The sequence below is a fragment of the Peromyscus californicus genome, unplaced genomic scaffold (assembly GCF_007827085.1).
Source record: "Peromyscus californicus insignis strain IS unplaced genomic scaffold, ASM782708v3 Scaffold_11__1_contigs__length_118956290, whole genome shotgun sequence".
Taxonomy (NCBI): domain Eukaryota; kingdom Metazoa; phylum Chordata; class Mammalia; order Rodentia; family Cricetidae; genus Peromyscus; species Peromyscus californicus.
Genome location: NW_026294402.1, coordinates 53913490 through 53930990, shown reverse-complemented (window position 1 = coordinate 53930990; position 17501 = coordinate 53913490). Strand labels below are relative to the sequence as shown.

Genomic DNA, 17501 nt, shown 5'->3' with positions numbered 1-17501 from the left:
AAACCCTGTCTCGAAAAACCAAAAAAATTAAAAAATTAAAAATATCAAGTCTAATTTAGATAAAGTGATTCTAGCATTCATCAGCCCTGGTAATCTCTATCAGGCTTACCCTGATAGAGAACTTCGTCTGGTATTTTGCTTGTAACTTTCCTGGTGGGTTTTTGTGTGTGTGTGTGTGTGTGTGTGTGTGTGTGTGTGTGTGTGTGTGTGTGTGTGTGTGTGTGTGTGTGTTTGTTTTAAAGTACTTACAAGGATAGTTACATTCAAAGATGTGTCATCAGAACCTAGCAAACTGCCTGGCAATGGTAAGCATCATGTAAATATTGTTGAATGAAGACATAGTTTAAATTTTGATCTTTTCCAGACTATTTCATGTCCTGCTCATGGTTGTGATATCTTAGTGGATGACAACACAGTTATGTAAGTATTTCTGCCGGAGTCTGTATGTTGATTGTTGTTTTATTGGTTAAACCAATTACCTTTGACTGAGTACTTTCAAGAAAGGTCAGTTATTGAAATTCTGAAGAGACCTTTTTGTTCCACACTCACTCCTTTGTAATACAGAAAGATACTTGCAGTTTGCTTAGGAGTCACTCTTAGGATAAATTTGGAAATATATGGTTGCTAAATTTTGGTAAATCTTAAAATTATATAATGGGATAATGAATGTGTTAATTGATATCCTCTGAGAAACAAGCCAAGACAGAATCAAGGAAGAGTTTTGGAGGCTGAGAGTGTTGCTCAGTGAGTTACCTAGCTTATGTGAGGTCCTGGCTTTGGTTTCCAGCACCTACCAAAAAACAAAACAAAACAAAAATGGAAAATAATAAAAAGGAATGTGACTCATTATGAAACTATGTGTGCTGGATTACATTAAAAAGAGAGGATCAGATCAACTCAGTACAGGTACATAATGCTGGAGAAAGAAAGAAAAGGTTTTCAAAAAGAAGAAACTTATTGTCCTAGTTAGGGTTTCTATTGCTCTGAAGAGACATTATGACCACAGCAACTCTTATAAGGGAAAACATTTCATTGGGGTGGCTTGTTTCCAGTTCAGAGGTTCAATCCATTATCATCATTGTGAGACATGGTGGGGTGCAGGCAGACATGGTGCTGTAGAACTAGCTGAGAGTCCTACATCTTGTAGGCAACAGGAAGTAAACTGACAGTCACACTGAGGGAAACCTGAGCAAGAGAGACCTCTAAGCACATTAACACACTTCCTCCAACAAGGCTATACCTACTTCCACAAGCCATACCTCCTCCTAGTGCCATTCTCTATGAGCTTATGAAGGCTAGTTACATTCAAACTACCATACTCAGCTGAGTTTGGTATCCTTTAAGGATCCCCAACACTTAAATTCCCCACAGAGGACTGCCCCAAGAAAGCAGAAGGCTATGCCAGAACATTCTTGATGTATTAGCCACCGCCTGGGGATAGAGTGGTTTCTGCTGAAATACTGCTACTAATTTCAAAGGCACTGCAGCTGGAAGCTGTAAACTAATTGTTCTCCTGTACAAATGTTCTCTTTGGATGGAAAAAAGAAATTGAGGGAAAAAAAGCATAGTGAATTCCTGGTGTAAACCTAAGCTTCTTAGTTCCTGGGCCAGTGCTGTCTTTGTGTCCTCAAGTTGTCATTCCAGGGTGCCAAGCAGATGGAGATCTTGGATAATCCCTGAACAAATTGTATAATTTAGTTTTAGGTAATTGCTTATACAAGAAGTTTTATCTGTGATTAAAAAAGTAATAAAAAGAAATGGCAGCAGTATGTTTTAATGAGTAAATTTAACCTAATAAAGCTAAATTACCCTGACCAGCGCAGCTCTTTAAGCTCACCTATTCCACTTAAGGAACAAATTTGTTTTGTGTGTATGCACATGAGTGCACATCCCAGCATGCACATAGAGGTCAGAGTATGACCTATAGGGAGTGAGTTTTCTCCTTCTACTGTGTTAGTCCCAGAGGTCCAACCAGGTTGTTCGGCCTGTTGGAAAGTGCTCTTAACTTGATGAGCCTTCCTGCTAGCCTCTGCTACTTTTTCTTTTCTTTTCTTTTCTTTTTCTTCATTTCTCGAGACAGGGTTTCTCTGTGTAGACCAGGTTGTCCTTGATCTCAGAGATCCACCTACCTCTGTCTCCTCAGTGCTGGGATCAAAGGTGTGTGCCACCACTACCCAGCTCCATTCTACCTTCTTTTTTTTTTGGTTTTTTGAGACAGGGTTTCTCTGTGTAGCTTTGCGCCTTTCCTGGAACTCACTGTATAGCCCAGGCTGGCCTCGAACTCACAGAGATCCGCCTGGCTCTGCCTCCTGAGTGCTGGGATTAAAGGCGTGCGCTCCATTCTGCCTTCTTACCTTCAGTTTACTTTGGTTAATTTAGAACATATTTCTGCTATTACCAGGTCTGCATTGATCTTGTTTGTCTTAGAGTTACTTCTATTTCCATCACTGTTCATGCTACCAAAATAAATCAGCTACCACCCACCTCTCTTCCACTTGTTATCTTATCCCCTAGTGCTTTTTTGTTGTTGTTGTTTTGTTTTTCGAAACAGGGTTTCTCTGTGTAGTTTTGGTGCCTGTCCTGGATCTCGCTCTGTAGACCAGCCTGGCCTCAAACTCACAGAGATCTGCCTGGCTGGGATTAAAGGTGCACGCCACCACCACCCAGCCCCTTGTGCATTCTTATCATTGTTTTTTCCTCAGTGTGTTAGCTTCATCCTACCATCCAGTGCACTGTATTCTTTCATTCATTCCAGAAATTGCTGGGAACTTCCTTGGTATCATATATACAATTCCATTCCCCAAAAGGTTCAAAATAATAAGGGTAACATAAAAGTTTAAGTAAGTACATTGTGTATGTAAAGTAGTATTAGAAGGAAACAAATTATACCTTAAGACTAGAAATAACACAAAAGAAGTAAAAATTAGGGGTGAGGAAATGCTGGGTAATATTGACTAAACAAAATGTCAGTAGCTTTTAAATAGTGATGAGCTTTTCTCTTAGGTATTTTGCAGTGGCTAGACCAGAGAGGGGGAGGGTTTATTAGCAATGTTGATGAAAAGAGTTTAACAGTTCATCATGGGTTTTTGTTACAGACACTAGTCAAGACTGTAGCGATATGATGTGTATTTTAGAAATACAACTTTGATGTAGTGGAGAATGCTTTAGAATGGGGAAATATTGAGTAGTGAGATTTGTTTAGAAGGTTATTTGTTGTGTAGGTTAAAGAAGATTTAGGAGTCAAGATTTCAGTGGGAAGCAAGTTGAAAACAACAGAATTTACAAACAAAACTGATTGTGTGACATGAAAACTTGTGTGGATTGTCTGTTTTCAATTTGATGCATTAGTTAGGAACTGGTAACCTTTAGGTTTCAAATCCATTAAACAGGGTAAATAACAGTTAAAGTAACAGGAGAGGAAACCAACACTCCTGAGAGAAATGTAGGGTGAAAAAAGAAAAGATTGAAGTCTTAGAGATTAAACTTTTAGTTCAAAGAAGAGTAGTAGTCAGGCATGGTACCCTCAAGAGGCAGAGGCAAATGGATTGCAAATTTGAAGCCAACTTTTGCAGTCTACAGTTTCAAAAGAGAGTGTTCAAGTTAGATGTAGTCAGACACTTAGGTGGTGCTTTGAGTGAAAAGTCCAGGAACCAAAGGAGTAGAAGGATGTCATCAAGAGGTCTCTGGTGATGTTACTTTCCCAGAATTATAAACGGGAATAACAGTGAAAACAGATCATTGGGTTTCCCTACTACAAAAGAACTTTACTAGGAAGATAGTAGATGTAAGATTGCAGTGAGTTAGTTATGAGTAAAAAGTCGGGGAAATATGGTAGTTCAAGGAGATGAGCTATCGATTATATCCCAGTAGATTTCAGACTGAATTAGATATTTGATACCTAGATACTCTAGTCACCTTAGACATTAGAATGCTGTGGATATCGTTCTGTATAACTAAAACACTGATTGGCCAGTGGCCAAACAGGAAGTATAGGCAGGACAAGGAGAGAGGAGGATTCTGGGAAGTGGAAGGCTGAGTCAGAGAGAGACTGCCAACCGCCGCCATGACAAGCAGCATGTAAAGATGCTGGTAAGCCACGAGCCACATGGCAAGGTGTAGATTTATAAAAATGGGTTAATTTAAGATATAAAAACAGTTAACAAAAAGCCTGCCACGGCCATACAGTTTATTAACAATATAAGTCTCTGTGTTTACTTGGTTGGGTCTGAGCGGCTGTGGGACTGGCTGGTGACAGAGATTTGTCTTGACTGTGGGCCAGGCAAAATAACTCTAGCTACATTAGAACATCTTTTTGTTTTTTGGGTTTTTTTGGTTTTTCAAGGCAGGATTTCTCTTTATAGCTTTGCGCCTTTCCTGAAACTCACTTGGTAGCCCAGGCTGGCCTCGAACTCACAGAGATCCGCCTGCCTCTGCCTCCCGAGTGCTGGGATTAAAGGCGTGCGCCACCACCGCCCAGCTAGAACATCTTTTTAATGAAAGAAATGAATGTCACTGCCAGTTAGATTCAACAAGTTGTTCAGTTTTCTCAGGTAATTTAAGGGTACTCTTAATAATGTTGTAAGCATTGTCTTTCCGTATGTACACACTGAAACCATAAGGATCTTGGAAATTCAGGATCACAGTTGGGACACTCCTTCCTCTGAGTTAACCAAAGCTTATTTTCATATGTTTTGTATAATGGGTTGCTGGTTAAAGTTCTTTTTGGGAGAGGACTGGATAGAAAGTGGACAAATATATATCTAAGACATAAAACCATTGTGCCTTGTTTCCTTGAAATCATGGGATCATTAAGCAGATGATATTCCAGTTTTAGGGAGGTAACTGTTGTTATAGTGTCTGCCATGCAAGCACAAGGACCTGAGTTTGATCCTTATAACCCACATTTGGAAAAGGGGAGAAAAGCCAAGCATGGTTACATGCACTTGTAATCAATCCCAATGCACAAGAGATTGTCTAGAAAACCCAAAATGAATGTCACTGGAGTAACATAACAACACCTAAGGTTTTCCTCTGGCCTGCATGTGCATGAGCAGTACTGTGCTCATGAATGTGCACAAAATATGTATATGTGTGTGTATGTGTGTGTGTGTCACACACACACACATACACACACACACACACCCCAAAAAAATCAGAAAAAATAGATTACTCTTGTGGAATAAGCAAGCGGGTCATAATAAATTCACAACAAAACTCACGCAAGTGTAAAGCAAAATTAGATGCTCCAACTTAAGGATTTTTTTTTTTTTGTTGTTGTTGTTGTTTGTTTTTAGTATTTCATATTGGGTAAAGGTGAAAGAATTTTGATATCTAAAGTCATGGGAATATAATACCAGAGGTAGAATAAAATGTTAGAGCATTTGTGAATAGATACTTGACAGTGTTTTGAAAAATGTATGTATTCTTTGGTCTTTCTTAGCATTTAGATATGTTATTACACTATTTTTGTTGTTAGTTTTTGTCTCCTATTGTTTCAGAGGACTTAGCTATTATTTTTTTCCCTGTAGTTTTGTCTTTGGCTTACAGAAATTTGACTCTGATTTGACTAGGTGTGGTTCTGTTTGTGTTTGTTCTGTGTACAGCTATTTGAACTCTGGATTCAGAAGTCAATATTTGTCTTCAAATTTGAGAACTCTTTGGTTCTTATTTCATGGGGTAGGGATGAGGCAGGGTATCACTGTGTAGCCTTAGCTGGCCTCGATTCACAGAGATCCTCTTACTTCTGTCTCCCTAGTGTTAGTGTTAAAGTTGTGAGTGTTTTCAGAATCCAGATGAGGGTATCAGGTCCCCTGGAGCTAGAGTTGCAAGTGGTTGTGATCCAACTAATATGGGTTCTGGGAACATAAGTGGGTTCCTTTAGAAGAGCAGCTGGCACTCTTAGTTGCTGAGTTATCCCTCTAGCTTGTTGTATTTATTGAGAAAAGACCCATGTACCCCAGACTGGCCCTTAAACTTCATATGTAGCTAGGGAAAATCTAAACTCCTCATGTTAGCTCTATCCTCCAAATGCTGGGATTGCTGGTATCCATATCACCATGCTTAGCTAGCCCGTTATTTCTTTTTCTTTTTTTTTTTTTGGTTTTTCAAGACAGGGTTTCTCTGTGTAGCTTTGCGCCTCTCCTGGAACTCACTTGGTAGCCCAGACTGGCCTCGAACTCACAGAGATCCGCCTGGCTCTGCCTCCCGAGTGCTGGGATTAAAGGCGTGCGCCACCACCGCCCGGCCATAGCTTGTTATTTCTTAAAACGCTGCTCTGTCTTTGTGTATGTTTGTGTGTGGTGTATGTTTATGTGGAGCATATGTGTATGCACTTGCATGAGTGTGAGTAAGTTTCTGAACTCACCCTCTGTTTTACTTACTGTTAGCTTTTGTTATTGCCTATACTTTGGAGCTGCACACCCCAACGTTACTGTGCTTACATTGACTGAGCCTGCTATTTCTATACCCTGATCGTATTCATTCTTTGGAGTCTCAGTACTTTTTTAGACTATTGAATTACTCCAACTTCCTCTTCATCATCCAGGGGATTAAATACTGTGCCTCCTGCATTCTAAACCTACTACTGCCAAGGTATTTCCTGCTCCAACTCTCAGATTTCTTATTTTTTCCTCAATGTTGGAGATCAAACCTAAGGCCATGATGTGGGAGGCAAGAACTCTACCACTGAACTATATCTCAATCCTTTTAAATACTTAATAATGGTAATTGAATGCATTTGCTTCTTTATTCCCTAGCATCTTTGAATAAGTACTTGAGATATATCATTATCTCTGGCCTTCATAAAAATATCTCAACTCATCATTGAAAATAAGTAAATAAAATTAATTTCATTTACCATCAAGACCATTAGCCTAAATGGTCTTCTGTATACATTGGCCTCATCTAGAGTTATGCAGATGATGTACTTACTTTGAGAGCATTTTCTTTGTCACAAGATTTTTCCTTGATGCTTTCATGAAATTAGGGAAAATTACTCATCTAAATTGTGTATCACTTATTACTTATGACCAAATAAGTTTTTTTTTTACTCATCATAACAGTTTATTTTTTTTATTTCATTTATTTGCTTAAGGTCTCCTTTCTTTCACTATATATAGATATACATATAGATATAGCTTCTCTAGTTATCTTAGGATAAAAGAAAGCATATATTTATATGTTATAAAGCCTTTCAAGGTGTTCAAGTAGTATATTTACTCCCATCTTTTTTATGGCAATAATGGCTCATTTCATAGCCTAGACTGGCCTTGAACTCAAAATTCTCCTCGTCAGCCACCTGTGTGCTGAGATTACAGGTATATGCTACCAGGTTCAGCTGTTCTATCTCAACACTAACCAATTGTAATAATGTTTTCTGGAATTGTGATGGATCTGATTCCACATCCTGTGGAATGTACCTAAAAAATAATAATAATTTCACATCTAGATTTTAGAAGCAGACGGAATCATTGCCATTCATTTTTGGAGAATTGTGTGTGTTGCTTTCATAAAGTGTTCTGGGAACTGTGGGTGTAACTAGCCAGTAGTGCCTGTATTTAGCTTTAGCAAGGTTTTGGGTTTGATCCCAGCATCTATCTTTCTTTCTTTCTTTCTTTCTTTTTTTTTTTTTAATCTTTTTTTAAACGGTTCATAGACTCATTGACTACTATATCATTGACTGTTAGATTCTGTTCTAATTTTCTATTTGTGTGAAAGACAAATGTTATTTTTTAATTAAGCACTGTTCCATCAATTTGAAGCAGTTCTTCTTAACTCCCTACTATTTAATATGAGGTAATTATTGCCTTTATACTGTTCTTCACTTCTATTTCTCCATCTTCTAACATATCAAGTGTATAATTGTTATACATTACTAACTTTACGGCTGTTTTCTGTTCTGCCATTGATTCTTTTATGTTTTGCCAGTGAATTGGTTATATATATTAACTTGGAACCACTTATTTTTTGCCTTTCTTGAATATCATTCATGTGGAATCATGTAGCATGTATTTCTTTTAATTTATTAACCATTGTGTGGATGTGTTTATGAATTGAGGTGAGTGATGGTACACTGAGCATAAGTAAAAGCCAGAGGACAACTTTTGGAAGTGGTTCTCTCCTTTCATTTTGGGTTCCAGGGATCATCAGGCTTGCTCAGCTAAGCTAGCCTGCCTGTATTCTTTTGTGTATGCATATATTCTTCTTGGGCACGGTGTCTGTGTGCCTGTGTGTATTTATTGTTGTGTAATGTTTGATTCTCCAGATAATAAAGACTTGAAGTTTATGGGTGGTTTGTTTTTTGTCCAGTGTGTGATCTTTAAAGAATACTTCTATATGTCTTTCGGCAGACATATACACTGATTTCCTTGGGTTATATTGGAGCTAAAATATTTAAGTTTAGTGGCTCTTGCCAAAATATTTTTCTAAAGTGTTTGTGTGTATACTCCTCCCTAAATAGTAAGGAGATTCTTGGTGGGAATGTGGGCATATCTCATATCTCATTGTAGTTTTAATTTGCAATTTCCTGGTAGATAATGTAAAGCATTCTTCTGCATTTATTATCAGTTTAGGTAGCTCTTTAAATTTGTTTGTACATCATTTATTTCACTGTGCATGCATTGCATGGTACACATGTGGAAGTGAGAGAACAGCTTGTGGGAGTTGACTCTTTTCTTCCATATAGGTCCTGAGGATCAACCTCAGGCCGAGCTTGATAGCTTTCCTTTACCCCAGTCATCTCTAGTCCTAGACAGTTCTTTAAAGAAGTACTCACTGAAATCATTTCTCCATTCTTCAATTTGGTCTATGTAGCTTTTTGTGTGTATTAGAACGTAAGATAAGCCCAGGCAATCTGAACGTCTAAAATGTTCTTAACTGTAAACATAAAAATGTATAGATTGAAGTAGGGAGAGGCAAAGAAGTGTTAGGGGAAGCTGCAGGTTTTGTAAGTAATGATATGTTGTTATCTGGTCTTTTGACCTTTGACTTTTTGGGCAGGGGAATTACAGGGTCAGAGACCATTGCTTTGACTGTTGGGTTTTGGAAAGCTTTTGTTTTCATGTATCTGTGTCTCAGGAGGATGGGCAGGATAACTGAATTTGAGGTCCTTGGGATATTTAGTGAGATCTTGTTTCAAAGAAAGGTAGGAAAGGGGGAAAAGTAGAGAAAGGAGAGCTGATCATATATTTATAAAAAGAAAACAGAGATTCATAAAAATCTTGTGAGAGTTATATGTGATGTTATTTTAATTCTTTGTATTTGTCTGCAGTTTGTATATCAAAGGAAAAAAGACTTTTTAAAGGAAAATGCTTTTATTTTTTATTTTTTATTTTTTTGGTTTTTTGAGACAGGGTTTCTCTGTGTAGCTTTGGAGCCTGTCCTGGAACTCACTCTGTAGCCCAGGCTGGCCTCGAACTCACAGAGATCCTCCTGGCCCTGCCTCCCCGAGTGCTGGGATTAAAGGCGTGCGCCACCACCGCCCGGCTAGAAAATGCTTTTATTATTGGAACTAAATTATACCATAAAATGGTTTGGTTTTTAACTCAGTGTGCTTTACACGCATAAGTGTTATTTAGTAGTTCTACTGGCTAGTTTTCTGTCAGTTTGACACAAGCTAGGGACATCAGACAGGAGGGAGCACTTATTGAGAACAAGCCTTCATAAGAATGGCTGTAGGCAAGCCTGGAGGGCTTTCTTTTAATGATCAATGGGGGAGGGCCTTGCCCATTGTGGATGGGGCTACCACTGGGCTGGGGGGTCTTGGGTTGAGCAAACCAGTAAGCAGTACACCATGGCTTCTGCATCAGCTCTTGCCTCCAGGTTCCTGCCCTGTTTGAGTTTCTGCCCTAAATGTTTTCCTGGGTGAACTGTTAACAAAATGTAAGTGAAACATGAACCCTTTCCTTCCCAAGTTGCTTTTGGTCATGGTGTTTCATCACAGCAGTAGTAACCACCTAAGACAGTAGTTGACACCCATTTAATCAAAACAAAACAAAAACCTTTATGGTTAAGTTAAAGTCACTTGATTTCAAATTGCAGCATTCCAGTTTCTTAGTTAAGTCAGGTATGATTCCCAAACTCGAGGGTGGTTAAATGCTTCTGAAGTTGTACTCCACATGTGTAGTAGACATTCAGGAGAACCTGTTTTGACTACCTCAGAGATGCTCCACAGAGAATTGGTCCAGTGACTTTTCAACAAAGGTGGTAGCAGTGGTATCCCTACAATTAGCATATTAATAGCAGGAACTTTCATTATCTTAATATTGCTATTCTTAACGGTATGAAACCATTCTATTTAGCTAAGATCAGCCATAATAGTTTGTGAAATCAGAGAAGCATTATGGATAATAGATGTATAAATGTCTTTGGAACTAGAGCATCTGACTTAGTTATGTACTTTTACTGATATCAAATCCATAAAACAGTAGATTAAAACCATTTTAAAGTGTGTGTGCGCAATTTACTGGTACAGTCATTACTTTTCCCTAGTTCCTGATTGTTTTGTTTTGTTTTAAGAGACTGTCTTAGAACAGTACGGACTGGACTTAAAAGGAAAAACGCTACTGTGTCAACCTCCTAAATACTAGGGTTGCAGTCGATTCTAAAATACTTTCATCATTTTGTTTCCATTCAACAATTCCTTCAACTTCCAATACTTTACTAAGTGCTTGTCTGGTTTCTATGTGTATTGATTGGTCTAATCTAGAAATCATAAGTAAACAAAATCATTATACGTGTTGTCATCCGTCTGTCCCATCCTGTGTCCGTGCCCCCCCCCTTCATTATTTGGCATAGTGGTTTTTATGAGATTCATTTACTTTGTGGCATGAATCACCAGTTAGATCTTTTTATTGTTGATTTGTGTTTTATTAGAGCAGTTTGAACTTTTTGTGAACAAGTTTTTGTCATGAACATTGTGTATATAAGATCTTGTGAGACACCCATTTTTCATTCTAAGTGCATATAAAGGAGGGAAGTTGAAGAGGTTTGTGGTAATGCTGTGTTTAACTTGTTGAGAAACTGCCAAATAGACTAATTATTGCTAGACCTTGCCTTCAACATTTGTGAATATGAAGATTAATTCATTTAAAAATACCTAGCATCCGGGTGGTGGTGACAGGCAGATCTGTGTGAGTTCGAAGCCAGCCTAGTCTACAGGGGGAGTTCCAGGACATTCAGAACTGTAACACAGAGAAACCCTGTGTTGACCCCTCCCTCCCCAAAACAACAACAACAAAACCTTATCAGACACTGAATAGTTCGGACAGTGTGCTGGATACAGGATATTTTTTCATGGAGCTTATTGTTTGGGAATAAGTAGGCAAAAAAAAAAATAGATGTAAAACAAGATTACGCTGATTGTCATAACTAAAATGATGGTAAATTCTTTCAACTTTTTTATGTCTTTAATATTTATTGAGCACATACTATTTGTCAGACATTTCTAGTTTCACAGATCTTTAATTTTACAGTTTATTTTTGCGGAGTAGTAACCTGAGGAATAGAAAGGTCAAAGAACTTACTCTGATTTCATAGTTGTGAACCATACTCAAACAAAGGTTGTTTCACCTCAAGTCCCCTTCATGGCATTTTCCTCTTTCTGTTCTGGAGGGGGAGGGGAGAATAGTCTTATGTAGTAATATTTCTGAAGAAGTATGGCATTTAGGATTTTTGAGGAACAATTATATACACATTAGTCATCACAATACGTGGCTCCATTCTTTAGTGTTCTTGTTGACAGCGTGTTTCATTTCATGGACTGAGTCATGGGTTTAAAGGAAGGCAGTCAAGAATTGCTTGCAGAAAACTCTATAAGGGATGCAGACTTGCAGTATTTGGACTGCATCGTGAACTCAGGAAAAATAGAATATTTAAAATATAAGATATGAGAAAATTATCTATCTATTCAAGTCAAATTACAGAAACTTGGAAATCCCTGTTAGGACTAGATTGATATAGCATATACATTCTTATATTTTCAACTTAGAGTAATTTTATGCTATAGCATAAACAGTTTTTGAAGTTAAATTTTATTTATCTATGTGTTGAAACTTGGCTTAATAAACTTAAAAAAATTTCTTTTATTCTTGGTTTCAGGCGCCTAATCACAGATTCAAAAGTTAAATTAAAATATCAGCATTTAATAACAAATAGCTTTGTAGAGGTAAGTGGTTTATGCTTGTCTAATTTTTGTTTTCAAAAATTGTTTATCGAATACTAGTTCGGTTCTTTTTGTTGTAGTCTTGTTTGGTTTGGTTTTTTGAAATAGGATCTCATAGTGTAGACTTGGCTGGCTATGTAGATCAGGATGGCCTCTAACTTGTAGAGATCTATCTGCCTCTGCCTCCTGAGTGCTGGGTTCCCAGCATCTGAAATGCTAGTTTTTCAGCTGAAATACTAGTTTTCAAACTATCAAGAACCTGTTACTATATTTAGAACACTTATTAAAAAATTGCTTTTTTAACAGTGTTTTCTTTACTGGTTTTTAGCCTTAGCAAAGAATTACAGTATGTTATTGAACATGTCATAATCAAGTTGAGGACCCTAACATTGCTATTTCTCTAATTGTCTTACACTTCATTGCCAATAAGAATACTGTAGTTACGGTGCTGGAGTGAGTAGCGCTGGCTACTCTTGGAGAGGACCTCCGTTCTTCCAGCACCCACACGGTAGCTCACAGTGGTCTGTACTCCAGTTCCAGGGGATCCAGTGCCCTCTCATGTTTTCTGTGAGCGGGCACTAGGCACGAACATAGTATACACACACACACACACACACACACACACAAGCAAAATATCCCCCACCACACTCACATAGTTGTTTTTTTTTTTTAATAAAAAAAGGTGCTATATTTATTTTATTTTATTTTTCTTAGACAAGTGGTCAGCAAATTATGGTTTACCTTTGGAGGTGGGTATGGTAGGACATGCCTTTAAAACCCCAGCATTCAGGAAGTCAGAGGTGGATCTCTGTGAGTTCCAGGACTTCTAGGGCTGCAGAGACACTGTTTCAAAAACAAAACAAGCAAACAAAAAAGGATTTATTGAAAAATACTTACTGCATATTTGTTCTTACTGATTTTGGGCTGTGATGGCAGAATTGAGTAGCTACTACAAAGAACACTGTGATTAGGGAACAAAATGATTCACTTTTGGGTTTTTGTTTGTTTTTTTTTTTGGTTTTTTCGAGACAGGGTTTCTCTGTGTAGCTTTGCGCCTTTTCCTGGAACTCACTTGGTAGCCCAGGCTGGCCTCGAACTCACAGAGATCCGCCTGGCTCTGCCTCCCAAGTGCTGGGATTAAAGGCGTGCGCCACCACCGCCCGGCTCACTTTTGGGTTTTATTGAAAGTGCCATCATAGTAATGTCTGTATAGCTTGGTATTTTAATTCTAGAAAATAGTCTTTATCTGTGTTACAGATTAAACTATAAAAGTGCATATTATATGTATACTGTACATTCTTAAATGATCGATATACTTAATGAAGTGATCTAATGAGTTAAACCGCTAGCCAGTATATTGACTTTTGAAGCCTGGTGCGGAATGTTATTTATGACATGTCTTGCTTATGTAATAAAAATATTTCATAGTTTGTGTTTTAACTGTATGGGATGGTACTCACCGGGAAGTCCTAGCACTGGAGCGGCAGGGATAAGAGAATTGCAAGTTTGAGAGTACTCTGGACTACCTAGTGAGAGACTCCATTTTAAAACAGATAGATAGACAAAAACCCAAATTTAACACTGCATGAGGCAGAGATTGTTGGATCTCTGTGAGTTCTAGGTCAGCCTGCTCTACCTAGCCAGTTCAAGGATAGCCAGGGCTGCATAGTGAGACCTTGTCTGGGGGGTCGGGGGATATGATGACGACAATTGAAGAAACAGTTGAAAATCAGTTAAAAGATTGTTTTGTTTTCAAGCACTAGTAAGATTCAATCTTTACCTGTGGTTTAGGAGTGGTTTTGTGTTTTGTTTTGTTTTTCTCTAGTCAAAGGGAGAAATGACTGACATAAGTCCATTAGCTTAGCCCAGACTTCTGCTTAGCGTCTGAACACCTTCCCTAATTAGGAACATACTGGTTTTCATTTTAAGAAAATTTTCCTGGACTGGTAGTAGTGGTGCACACATGTGTGGAGGTCAGCTTGGTCTGTGGGGCACGTTCTAGGTCAGCTGGGACTATAGAGTAAGACCATGTCTCAGAAATAGAAGTTTACTCTAGAATTGGTGTTTATTAATAACCATAAAAATGTCTAAGCTGGCACATGGTTGCTTAATCCTGTAATCTCAGAAATTGTAGGGCTGAGGTAGGAGGGTTGCCATAAGTCTGGAGGCAAGCCTGGGTTAAGGAGTAATACTGTTCAAGTCTCAGTGGGATTTGTAGAATGAAAAATAGTTTTATGTTTTATAGATGAGTTTATGTTTTTAAAGATGAGTCATCCTGTGAGGATCTGGGGATACCGCTTTGGTAAAAGGCTTCCCTAGCAGGTATAAGGTACCTAGAACCAAAGCAAACAAATAATGAACCAGCAAACTAGATACTTTCGAGTAGGGGATGTAACTAAGTTGGCAAAGCACTTGCTTAATGTGTAGTCCCAAACTGTATTCCAAGAACTGAAATAAACAAGTTGCACGGATTGCTTAACATTGAAAAATCTTCAGTTAGTGTAACCTGCTACTTCTTTCCCCTCCCCTCCCCTCCCCTCCCCTCCCCTCCCCTCCCGTCCCCCCTCCCTCCCTCCCTTCCTTCCTTTCTCTCTTTCTCCTCCCCTCTTTCTCCTCCCCTCTCTCCCCCCCCTCTTCTCCCCCTCTCTCTCCTTTCTGTTTTTGGTTTTTTGAGACAGGTTTTCTCTGTGCAGCCCTGGCTGTCCTTGAACTCAACAGAGATCCACCTACCTCTGCCTCGCAAGTGCTGCAATGAAAGGAATTCACCACCACTGCCCCGCTAACCTGCCACATTTTTAACAAAGTAAAATAGAAATATCATATATCTTCCCCAGATGGAGAAGAAAAACTAACATTCATTTCTCATTAGAAGATGATAATTGGGGTTGGGGATTTAGCAAGCACAAGGCCCTGGGTTTGGTCCTCAGCTCCGGGAAAAAGAAAAGAAAAAAAAAAAAGAAAAGATGATTAATTGTAATGAGAAAATATTACACTTTGAAGACTATTGTACAAGACTATGGCAGGCTTTATATGGTTTTGTTTTCTCTCTTTTGACCTTATACTAGATGTTACAAAATTTATGTAGTTTAACTTGCTATCATTTTTAAGATTTTCTGACTTGTGTTTCAGTGCAACCGACTGTTAAAGTGGTGTCCTGCCCCAGATTGCCACCACGTTGTTAAAGTCCAATATCCTGATGCGAAACCTGTTCGCTGCAAGTGTGGGCGCCAGTTTTGGTAAGCAAGTAATTTCCTAATGAGTGAAGTGAATGTAGGGTTTCTACTTTTTCTTTTTAATCTTGGTAATAAAATAGGGGAACACTTCATGCTGGGAGATAAGTGATACTAGTTAAAAAATAGTGTTTTTTTTTTTTTTAAAGTTAAGATAGAAATCACATCTTAAAATTTTTTCTTCTTTCCAAGATGCTTTTTATCTTTTGGAGAGAGAGAGAGGGTGTGTGTGTGTGTGTGTGTGTGTGTGTGTGTGTGTGTGTGTGTGTGTGTGTGTGTGTTTTGTTTGAAGGCAGTCTCATTTTATAGTTTCATAGCCTGGATTGACCTCAAACTCATGTTCATACTTTTCTTCGGCCTCCCAAGTGCTGGTATAAGCATATACCACCACACCTGCTGAATGTATTGTTCATCAAGGGAAAATGAAGCTATACTCATAATTTTCTTTGTATTTCACTTTAACTTTTAATGAGAGAAATCTTAAAAATCTGGGTTAATTGCCTTTTGTTTCAACACTCAGAAAACTCAAGTGTGAGTGTATGTGTGTGGTACTTAGGTGCTCACGTGTGTGCTTGGTGATGGTGTCTTGGGGATCAAGCTCCAGTCAAAGCTTAGTGGCAACGCTTATCCACTGAGCCTTCTCTCTGGTCCAGATTGCTGTCGTCATGTAGTATTTTGTTCTGTCTGGCTCTTGCTCTCTACCTTTATATTGTCACTGATTAAGGAATAAATAATATGCGGTTTATTTAAAAACAAAATTTCCTTGATTTTGACAAGGTTTTTTTTTGTAATTTTGCATTTATTTATTTATTTATTTATGATTTTTTTCTTTTTTAAGAAATTTTCTCCTCACTCTACATACCACCCACAGATCCCACCTCCTCCCTCCTCCCACCCCCACAACAAGTTTTTTTCTTATAAGAAAATGTAGTTAATTTTGGTTGTTTGAGCCTACTTTCTTGGTAATTTGGGCCTTTAGAGTTCTGTAGTATATTTTCCCTCTGTCTGGACACTAGATTTCATTTATCAGAGATTTTTCAACATCAAATATTAGGAGACATCTTAGTGTCCTCTGTGGGTAGCCTGGGAATTTCCCAGTTTGAAAGTTCTTATTCTTTTTTCATTAGTAATTCATCTCTAAGTCCATCTTTGCATTTAGAGGCCAAGCTGCATCTTCAACAATGTTTCAACAATATTCAAAATATCAGTATTTGGTATTCAGTTTCATTGTTTATATTTTCTACTTGCATAAAAACAGTTAAGTCAGGTTCTACTTTTTACAATGAACGGTGGTATTCTAGTTTGCAGTAGCATGTTCCTCATTTTTATCAGAGACATCAACAGAATGACCTTTATTGGCTTTAGGTCCACACACATTCTATTTAGGACTGTTATTCTTTTAGGATGACTGGGACTTTCTCTGCACCTCTTTTTTCATGATCAAGTTTCACCACAATCACCCTGGAATAGTCTATTCAAGATAATGTATTCTTTTTCTAACACACATCCCAAATCCTTCTATTACTGAGTTCCAATTCTGCTTCCTCATTTTAGGCTTTGTTAAAAAGAGCATTCCTTACTGCTCTTTACCAATTTTACTATAACAGAATACCAAGATAATCTAGTATTTACACAGCAGGAATTTATTTCTCAAGCTGGGAAGTCCTGGGTCAGTGTGCTGGTGGATTACTTGTGTTGGTATAGGTCTGCTTTTTGCTATATAGAGGATATCTTGTGAATAATCTCACATGGTGGAAGGAACAACACAACTGTCTCCATCTCTTTATTGTGTTGTTCATGAATACAACCCTCATGACACGATCACCTTACAAGCACCCCTAGGTTTTGTGTGTGTGTGTGTGAGAGGGAGAGAGAGAGAGAGAGGAGAGAGGGGAGAGGGGAGAGGGAGAGAGATATCCACCTGCTTCTGCCTTCCAGGTGCTGGGATTAAAGGCATGCACCATCATACCCAACAGCCCCTACCTTTTAATGCTATCACAGTGATGATTAGGTTTCAACATTGAAATCAGGGTGAGGCGTATGCAGAATATAGCAGAAAGGTAAAATGGTCTTACAGTCTTTTTAAAGAAAAGGAGAGAACTGGCACTACC

The 17501-nt window shown here is 38.3% G+C and overlaps 1 protein-coding gene across 1 annotated transcript in view; it reads left to right on the top strand.

The window, feature by feature from the left end:
* Nucleotides 1-17501, top strand: part of Arih1 (ariadne RBR E3 ubiquitin protein ligase 1) — a 98231-nt gene that overhangs the window by 58527 nt on the left and 22203 nt on the right. The window contains exons 5-7 of the mRNA XM_052762400.1: nt 365-420; nt 12097-12163; nt 15290-15396. Of these exons, the coding sequence (XP_052618360.1) occupies nt 365-420; nt 12097-12163; nt 15290-15396 (230 nt within the window). The remainder of the gene's footprint in view (nt 1-364; nt 421-12096; nt 12164-15289; nt 15397-17501) is intronic.